Source organism: Drosophila mojavensis, unplaced genomic scaffold (genome assembly GCF_018153725.1).
Source record: "Drosophila mojavensis isolate 15081-1352.22 unplaced genomic scaffold, ASM1815372v1 contig_81, whole genome shotgun sequence".
NCBI classification, from domain to species: Eukaryota; Metazoa; Arthropoda; class Insecta; order Diptera; family Drosophilidae; genus Drosophila; species Drosophila mojavensis.
The window spans coordinates 1,113,532-1,124,054 of NW_025318907.1; the positions used below are offsets into that span (position 1 = coordinate 1,113,532).

Sequence of the window (10,523 nt, forward strand, 5' to 3'; positions counted from 1 at the left end):
AGCTGACGTCCTTCGTATATGCGCTAGTGAGGTGCGTATATATAATTTAATTAGCTTAAAAGTCAGAGTCTCTCGGACTCTCTGGGACTGGGAATTGCGGAGTGCGTGCTCGTGATTTATATATTGAGCGCTATGCACGAAGATTGCCCCATAACTGTATTGGCCGAGTGAGTTATCACGCAGTGCAGAAAAAAGCTAACTGCCTCTGCAGGCAAAGGGTCCAGTCAAGGCCGAGACTTGGGTATATAACTGATTAGTCTCAAAGAGAAGCTATTGGAAGGGGGCGCCTAAAGCAAGACAAACTACATGGGAGTTAAGATATGGTGAGTCAATTTAATTGATAAATCAAAGAGTATTTAAGTTAAGTGAATACTTTGAGTCTTCATCCCAAGAACTGATTATGATTATCTTTAATTGATTTTGCCAATCAGCTTAAAGTGAAACCCGATTGCAAGTCATCATTCAATAAGTGCGCGGCTTGAGTCCCATATTAATGCCAGTTGTCGAGCGCAAGATCAGATTCATGATCGGCTGCACAGGCTCGCCCAGTGGCAGTAGCTCGAAGTGTCTCAGCATTTTGCTAACGGTGCTCTTCATCTCGAGCATGGCAAACTTTTGGCCAATGCAGTTGCGCGGACCCGCCGAGAAGGGGGCGTATGCAAAGACATCGATGTTGCCGTTGTTCTCGGGACTAAAGCGATCCGGATTGAATTTTTCGGGCTCGGGGAAAAAGTCTGGATCGCGCTGTGCATTGTAGATGATCAGGATGATGTTTGTGCCGGCGGCGAAACGCTTTCCATCTATAAAAGAATAAACACTAGTTTAGCACGCGAATTTTCTTTCAGATACTCCACTTACTCAACGTCACATCCTCTGTCAAATGGCGGCCAATCATGGGCACTGGTGGGTACAAGCGCAGCGACTCCTTAATGACGCACTCCAGATACTTGAGCTCGCCCAGATCGCGCATGGTCGTCGGCTTGGCCTTGTCGGTGCCGATGACGTCGACGATCTCCTGGAAGGCGCGCGCCTGCACCTCGGGATGTCGGGCCAGCAGGTACAGAGTGTAGGAGATGGCACTGGTCGTTGTGTCGTGACCCTCAAACATGAATGTGTCCACCTCCTCGCGAATGTCCTGGTTGCTCAGCGGCTGGCCATCGGCCGTCGACTGCAGCAGGACATCCAGTAGCGCCATGCGCCGTTTGCTGCCCACGTCTTCGTCGTCGGCACTTTGAGTGGACTCGCCCAGAGTCTTTTGCAGGGTAGCGCGACGCTCTGCAATCACCTTGTCTGTGAAGTCATGCATGGCCTTGATATTGCGGTTCAGCTTGCGGAAGAGCAGCGGGTAGAATATGCGCATGGTTTCATCGAACCGCTGCAGCGGACTCACAAAGCGCTCGGCCATGATGCTGGACACACTGAGAGGAAAGAAAGGTGGCTCTTGAGTGACTTGTAAAGGAGAATCAGTGCTGAGGACACTCACGTCTTCACGGCCTGCACATAGGGAAAGTCGGGCTCGCCTTGCGCATTGATCTTCACGCCCATCGATGTTTCGGCTATGATGTCGAGGGCCGCCAGGCAGGCGACGGGGAACATGTTGATCACAGTCTTGCCGTCGGCTCGATCGTACAGTTTCTCCGCCATAATGGCGCTCTGCTGATCGAAGACCTCGACAAACTGTTCGAGTATCTTGAAGTGGAACGTGGGCGTGATGATCTTGCGACGTCTGAACCACTTCTTGCCGGTGCTCAGCAGTAAGCCATTTCCCAGCCAGTATTGCAGCAGATTGTACAAACTGTTCTTGGTTATTGTCTGCTGGCTGCTCAAAATGGCCTCCATCATTCGCACATCGGCCGTGATGAAGCCATACTCGTGCAGCAGGGTCAATTTGACGTTTTTACCATATTTTGCAATAAGACGCGATACCAAGTCCAGCATGGCTGCAATATAGTTCAAATATCAGCCCCCCCTCTATTGATAAGAAAACGTCTATATTTAGTGAGCTGCTTACTCTTGGCGGATTCGCCCATCATTAGGACTGGCGCATTGCCCAGCACCGGCAGCTCTACGGGACCCTTGATGCCAGCCTCATCTATCATTCGCTTCTGCCGTCGCGTATTCAAGTAGTTCCAGAATCCGAGAGCCGTTAGCAGCAGCACAACAATTTCCAAGAACATGACGCAGGTTTAGGCAGCAACAAACAGCAACAAATTAAATAATTAATACAAAATTCAAAACAATCTTTTAGAAGCTGAGCCAGCTGTTCGCTGCTATGGCTAATGCTTGACTGACCCAGCGCACCAAGCTGTCAAGTATTTTTGTACTTTGATTTGCCAAGTGCTTGATTAGATAAGCCAACTGTGCCACTTATCGGCGAGTGTTAAGCTTTCCAATTGGATGCGAATTGCTAATCAGAAATTATTGCGCTAATGTCACCAAATTTGTTCAAAACATGAGTAAAAACAATTAGCTTTAGGATTGCAAGTACATTTGTCCCTGTGATTAGCGCAAGACTTGGAGATGCCAAGACATCGTAAACAAAGCTACAATTTGATTTTAGTTTGCATATAAATATATTTTGTTTATGTATATTTAAAAAAAATTAATTTATTTAAATTTATATGTATACTCAAATTATTAAATATATCTCAAAATAAATTGTAAAAAAAAATAGTTTACACTTTATATTTTTATAGCAATATTTCAGTTCATTTTTATTTGATTGAATTTTTTTTTGAAGATTATTTATTATTTATTATTTCTTATTTATTATTTATTATTTATTATTTATTATTTATTATTTATTATTTATTATTTATTATTTATTATTTATTATTTATTATTTATTATTTATTATTTATTATTTATTATTTATTATTTATTATTTATTATTTATTATTTATTATTTATTATTTATTATTTATTATTTATTATTTATTATTTATTATTTATTATTTATTATTTATTATTTATTATTTATTATTTATTATTTATTATTTATTATTTATTATTTATTTATTTATATATATTATATGAAATTAATTGAATTTTCAAATATATTTAAATATACAAAACATTTAGTTTAGCTAACATCCATCTAATTTATTTTTAAATGATTGCCTAATGAGTATATTGTAGTCGATCATTTTCAAGACTTATTAATTGTCGATTTAGTATTAACATTCGAATGTGATCAATATTGCAGTTCAATACTGTTCGATTAATGGGGATCATCATTAAGAGACTGGGGATTCCAAGCCATGTAACTAAGCATTCAAAAACTAAGCATGACTAGACAATACTCTATATGATTTTCATAGCAAATAGATAATTGGGATAAATGAATAATAGCAGAAAATATTTGCAAAGCGCTTGCAAAATTGTTCTGATCATACAAAAATTTACACTTCATCTCATTAATCTCATTAATGATCAATTGAATGTCCATTATTTCTCCAAATTGAATTTATTTTCTTCTTATGCTTGCATGAGTGCCAATTTATTTTTTGCTTTTAATCATGACAAGCCAAAAAATCGCTTTTATTATATATAGTATAAGTCTAAATCCGGCATAAGATTAGAGAAAAACTGTTTTCTACGACTGTTGGACTATTAGTCCAATAATTGTAGAGAATACGATAGAAAACCCAAATTATTGTTAATCATTAATTAAAAGCTCAATACTATCAAGACGATAAGCAAAAGTTTGCTGATTAGCGAATTCACTCTTGGGTTAGGTCAAGAAATGCTATAAAGCGAATGCTTATCGCTACTATGGTATATATTTAGTATTTAGAAATAATATTTAAAATGAGTTTGTTGAAACACCACAAATTAATCGAGAGATAACAAATGGTTATTCGTTTGCTAGCTGCTCCATTGAATCGAAATTAGCTCAATTTCCTCTAATCAACTCAATTAGTTGAAATGTAATAATAACTGTTGTTAAGCAGACAGCAAATTCGAAACGAGCCAAACCACAAAACGTACAAAATGTTGTGGGTGAGCCGTGGCACGAGGGGACGCAAGGGAGCAGGAGGCGTGTGTGTGTGTGTGTCTGTTTGCTGTTGGAAGTTGTATGGGGCCGGAGGTCAAACGGAGCAAATTTGCATGGCTACAGTGAGAAACAAAAGTATTTGCATATTGTGCGACTGCTCTGACGTCAACCCACAGATAATCACACGTGCCAGGGCCGTGTGCTAACCGTTGTTTCTTTATTTCCGCTTGCTTCGTTTCCTGTTTTGTTTTTGTGATTTTTATTTTTGTTCTCTGTATGTCCGTCTGTCTGTCTTTCGGTTTGTTTATTTGTTTTTCTATCTTTGTTTTGGCTTATTTGCAGGAGCTTTTAATTTCCTACACGGTGTGCTGTTTATGATTACACCAAACTACCCGCAGTGCCCTGTGCCAGCTGATGGAGATGGACCTGGAGCTGGAGCTGGAGCAGGAGCTGGAGCAGGAGCAGAAGGAGTCACTGTGGTAGCACTTTCGATCTCTGTCTGTGGCATTTGGATGATTAATGTGTTTACACAAGCAACGAGCGTTGCGGTCGAGTCTGATTTGAAAGGGTTAAAAGGCGTAAACACACACACTCATGCACACACACACACACTCGCACACTCATCCAACATGCTGCGTGCCCTTTGTGTAATTTTATTTATTATTCTTTTCTTGGAATTGACTCTCACATGGGAGCAAGATATTAAAAATGCTCTCATTTGCCTTTTTGCTCATATTTGTTTATTTTAATGTGTGTGTGCGTGTGTGTGTGTGTGTGTTTCGCTTTTTGTTTTTATTTGGCTGTGCGTCAACAATTTAATTACTTAAAAAGCCAAAGGCCTCCAGTTCCATGTCCACGTCCATGCATTCCGTGTCTCGTCTTGTAGCACTTCCTTTGGCCATGTCTGCCATTTACTTTCATTTCGCTAAGGCGCTGTCGCATAATCTTTTTGCACCATGTTAAGTGGCTGGAATTGAAATTTACGATTGCAAGTAAAGGTAACGCAAATAAATGTGTGCCAACTGGCGACTGGCCATGGGCAAAGAAGGGCACGTGACTCACGAGGTAGCTACTTTATATATGTAAGTAGGTATATATGTAATTGCAAATATTATTTATGAAGTGAAAGGAAGGTGTTTCTAAAATATACAGTATTTTTAATAATCTTATGTATCGAACTTCCAAATATTTGTCTTCATTATTTCTACATGCTGTAAATGTTTATTCATTATATATCTTTATCATTTTCTAAAAGAAGTTCTTGATTGAATAAATCGTCAAAAATAAATTAGACAGCAATATTTTTTTTTTAAATTTATGTATAGATTTATTGATATGTATAATTTATTTTTATTAACTAAAAAAAAATAGTATTAAAAAAATAAGACAGATTTTATTATTTAATTTAATATTTTAATTTATGTAGCATTTATTAAATTATTTTTTAAGTCATTTTATTTTATTTATTTTTCATTAATTTTTATTTGATAATTATTATTATTTTTTATTATTTTAATTTTATTTATTTATTTTTAATTTTGCTATTGTTATTTATTTATTTACTTTTATCAAAGTTATTATTTACAATTTTATTGCTTTGAAATGTGCATTAAATTTATTAGAAAATATTTATTTAAATATAATATTTTAATTTTTGTGTGCCCACAATTTGCAGTTTGCACCTTCGTCTCTCCTCTCTAGAAACACGACTGATCACCTCAGGTTTCAAACTCAAAGGGCTATATTGTGACATAAATATAGAGCATGAGTGAGCATAGAGAGTGCGCTAGAGTGCTTGCTCTTAAAATTCATAGCTCAGTCAGATTCAAATATGTCTGCTCTTTTGAGTGCAGTAAATATTTATTTAGAATTATTAAAAATACATTTCGCAATGAAAGTTATATATATGATAAATCCATTCGTATCAAAAGCTCTTTAGCTAATATCAAAATCCATGGGGGAAAAGCAGTTTGTGTTTGTGTTCGTGACACGAGGCCATATCTAGGGTAAGTTTTAAATTATTTAAGTGGCCTAGAGCCAGGCCACATGCGAGTCGTGTTGCCAGGTGCGGCTGGCGGCGGGCAGGTGCCAATATTAAATAGTTTAAACGAGATCGTGGAACTGGGCTAGGTTGGGGTCTCGCTGACTTTATGGCCATGATAAGCAGCCGGGCAGACCCTTTTGATTTGCTTTAGGATTTGCGGTTGTCGCTGCCTCAGTTGATATACCCCAGTTTGCCTTTTCAGCTCGTTAGTTATGCGCTCAGCTGGGGTCGGGGCCATACGAATCCGGGCGTCCCAGGCGGACGGAGTCGACGGTGGCACTGGAGCTGGAGCTGGGCTTAAGGTTTATTTAAAAGGCCAGTGCCGCATGTTTGGGGTTTTGTGTGTGTTTTAATATGACACCTTTGCCAATGGTAATTTATCACCTCAGCACAGGGGACATATGCTTTGGGCCAGCCGTCGTCGTTGTCAGTGACCCTCTCTCTCTCACTCTCCCTCACTCTCTCTCTCTTTCCCCTTCTGTGGATGTGTTTTATAAACACTGGGGGATTAAGCCAGCAATGACTTTAATGTGGGACCAACTGATTCTGGCTGGCAGATAATTAGTGACCGTCCAGAAGATTTATGCATGCGTGTAAATGGCTTAAAGTAGCAAGCAAATAAAAGAAAATGAAATGTAAACAAGCTAAGCGTCTAATTAAATCGCAGCAAAAAGCCAATGGGGCCAACCCAACTCAGAACTATTAAAAGCGCTGCCAAATGTACCATCAATCTGCTCGGCTGCCTGGCAGCTGGCAGTTGGCAGCGGTCATAGTCATAAGGCTGACATACTTGGGCCTGCATGTTAATTAAGTTTAGCCCCAACTAAATGTCACCTGTTTCTTGTGTACCTATATCAACGGTAAAACTGTCATATTAGAATGGCTTAGGCTGCTTAAAAACTAAAGCTCAAAGCCGAGCGGTACAAACGGGCGTATGAGTGATATAAATATACATATATTTCAATTATTTATAAACATATATATATACATATATATCTTTTCCATTCAGTTAACATTTGGTTTTGGTTTTTTGCCTCGTATTTTTCTTTTTTTTTATAGTTTAGATTTTGGACACAGATGAGTTTATATTCGTTATTTGATTTTACAATTCATTGGATTTGGCATTCTGTTTGCTCAACACTTGGCCAAAAACAATTGCAAATGCAAATGTTGCTAAATAAATTGTGTTGAATTTGTTGCAAGTTTTGATTTCATTTTTTGCTGTGGTGAAATCTCAACAAAAGCAATGCAAATTTTAATAACACTCGAGTGTGTGCGTGTGTGTGTGTGTGTGTGTGTGTGTGTGTATTGCAATATATGTTTATTTTGTTATTGAAATTTTTGCTAAAAACTAAACAGTTGCTGTGAAGAGGCAGCAATTGTTGTTGTTGTTGTTGTCCAACGACCATTGGATTCTTGTCGAATTATTAACCAATTTGTTGCTGCTTTTTACTGCATTCTGATGGAGCTTAACGGTGCCTTGACTTCATTTCGTATGCATGACATGTAGGAAGCTGCTTTACCAATGCTTGGGTTTTGGTTGCCTGGTTTCCTAGTTGACTGCCTCACTCACCACCACCACCATCATCATTATCATCATCATCATCATTAGCAATGGCAATGGCAACGGAGCAGCAACCACGACTGCCGCAGATCAAAGAACTTTGACAAAAATTAAGCTCACCTATGTATTTGCCACGTCTGCTCTAATGAGCCATAAAAATGAGGCCTAAACGGCCTCCGACTTTGCTCCGTTTCCATACGCAACTCTAATGGCTCTCTCTCTCTCTCTCCTGGGTGTCAGCTCAGATATCAAGCAACCAGTGAAACGTGTGTAAACCCCTACGGAAGCTCAATGGAAACATATTGATTTATATACGGCGACTAGGCGGAACTCGTGAAAGGATTGCGTGGAGGTGTAAGCTTAGGAATTATCCACATTTTTGTTTAGCCAAATTGCTGGCTTAAGTAATTAATTTGATGTTACAGCACACTTTTAATTTGAGTCTTGTTTATTTTGGCTTGGCTTATTACTTAGCTTCAGAATATTTTAATGAACAATATGCGGTTTTCAAATATTTCACTTATTTATATTATTTGTAGCAAGTGTCCAATATATACAAATTTATTCTAGCTTGTTTTAATATTTCACTTTGTTATAATAATTCACTTTGGAAACAGTTTTGTAATAAGCAGAAGGAGGCGTGGCAGCCTTAATAAAGCGTACATATGGCAATGAGCTAAGATGATATGGCCATTATCATCTGTAAGCCCGTTCGTCTCTTTGTTTATCATGTTCATTATTTTTCAAATAATATATAACTATTCTGCATTAAAAACGATATAATTATTATAATAAATTTTTAAATTAAATTTTAGTGAATCTTTGAAGAAATGTTTTGCTATTTTTCACTTGGCTTTCTATTACTTTGCTATATTTTTTAATTACTTTGAAAATCTTCCATATCTTACCTTAATGATAAATTAAAAAGTAAAGTGACCATTTTCCAAATTAGCTAAGTTTTTTGTTTTTAGATTTTTAATTATTAGGAAATTTACTCGATTCGATAAAATGTATATATTTATATTGGATATAATAGAATTTTTGTTTTGTCGTTAAGAGGAAGCGTTACTCTTAAAATTAAATTAAATAAAATTAAAATTAAATTCATAAAATGAATTAAATAAAATTATATTGTCGAGGGTAATTTTCTGTAATAATTTTCTTGCATTCTATAAATAATTCGACTTCAATTCCTACGTCTAAAACACCACAAAACACTAGACATTTTCAACTTTGCGATCACAAATTACTTGACAGCTGCGAAAAAAAGGAAATATCAGTATCTGTTTTTTTTTTGCTTTGGCAAAGTTTTGACTGTTGTCAAACTTTGCATTCGACTGTCGCCGCGCAAAAAGCGAGAAATAAAGAATAAGAACTAAAATATAAAATGGAAATATTACGAGTACAACATTATGTTAATAATCGCAAAACAATTTGTTGTCTGGCGCAGTCGTGTGTGAGAGTTGGCTGCTTTGTATTCATTTTGGTATCACTTGGCTGGGCTATGTGAGACTTGGCGGCGTCGCGACGCGTCGGTGCGACAATAAATCAAAGTTTATAATAATAATCTCAAATTCAAAATGGCTGGGCCAAAGTTTTTAAAGCTGCTGCGGCTGCGGTCTCAAATTATACAGAAACTTTGAGCCGCCGCTAAATATTTGGACAACGGACAGCAACAGTAGCAGCAGCAGCAGCAGCAGCAGCGACAACCCTAAAGTAACCCCAGCAACTGTTTTATTATTAACTTCATTTGCTGGGGAGCCACAAAGCGGCAAAGCTTAACTTGCACTACACCAAAAATCGTCGAGTACAGCAAAAAAAAAAAAAAAAAAAAAAATGAAAGACATAACATAAAATAGCAGTTATAAAAAGCGCACGAAACTTGTTTGCTCAAGAGCACCAAGTAAAAAAAAAGTACAAGAAAAAAAAAGAAACGAGAAAAAAGAATTTTATTAGCCACTGCCGCTGCCTTTTGCGGCGCCCGGCGTCCCAAACTTTTGCCAGCGTGCAGAAATACTTATAAGAAAATCAATCCCTACGGCCAAGTCAGGAATTCTGAGTATTTTATTTATCAACTCACGCAACGCGCACCGAACCCACAGAAAAAAGAAAGAGCAGCAGCAGCAGCAGAAAAAAAAAAAAAAATGAAAATACAAAACCGAAGAAAAGGAAAAAAAAAAAAGAGAAATGCAACCTGAACAATTTGCAGAGTTTCAATTCAACTTATGAAACAGCCCGCGGCCATATCGATTTCACGCTTGACGCTAAGAAAATTAACTTTGCCAAAGTAGCAGCGGCAACTCCCAAAACCAACAGCCGGCGGGGGCGTGGCGGCCCAAGTCGCCGATACTTCGATGCGTATGACAGTGGGCGATGCAGGCGGAATAGAAACAGTGAAATGGTAAATGGGAGCAGCAGCAATTCCTAAGCTCTGCACGTACTCTGGGTCCCGAAATATTGTAAGTGATTTGGTGAAGTTCGCTCCACAAACACACACACACACGCACACAAACACGCACATACAGACACACACGCTCCAAAAAAAAAGTCAGTCGCAAAAAAGTTTCGGAACGCGCTCCACACACATGTCCAAAGGTGTTTCCAGCTGGAGCTGGGCGCGTGCTTGCAATGCAAGAGACTCGCTTGTCTGGGATTCTGTGCGCCTAATTTGCTATGTATGCTTGAGAGGGGGGGCAGCAGAGGCTGCGAGGCTGCTGGGCTGGCTGCAGGAGGCAATTTTCATAATTCACTTGCGCCCGCAGTCAGACTTTGAACTTCAGCTGAAAACTGGTCATTAGCCGTACGCATTGCAAGCACTTTTCAAATGTCATTTGCCATTTGGTGTGGCAACGTTTTTGTGGCCTGTGCCCCATGCTTCAACTTCATTAGGCACATCAGTTGGGCGTGTGTGTGAGTGT

At 38.3% G+C, this 10,523-nt stretch overlaps 1 protein-coding gene across 1 annotated transcript; it reads right to left on the minus strand.

Moving 5' to 3' along the window:
* Window positions 1–313: 313 nt before the first annotated feature.
* LOC6580402 (probable cytochrome P450 4d14) lies at window positions 314–2,289 on the minus strand. The gene is made up of 4 exons (XM_002006207.4): window positions 2,012–2,289; window positions 1,484–1,940; window positions 859–1,418; window positions 314–800 (listed from the first exon to the last, which is right to left on the minus strand). The coding sequence occupies exons 1-4, from the start codon at window positions 2,175–2,177 to the stop codon at window positions 463–465; spliced, it is 1,521 nt and encodes a 506-aa protein (XP_002006243.1). The 5' UTR covers window positions 2,178–2,289; the 3' UTR covers window positions 314–462.
* Between the last annotated feature and the right edge of the window lie 8,234 nt (window positions 2,290–10,523).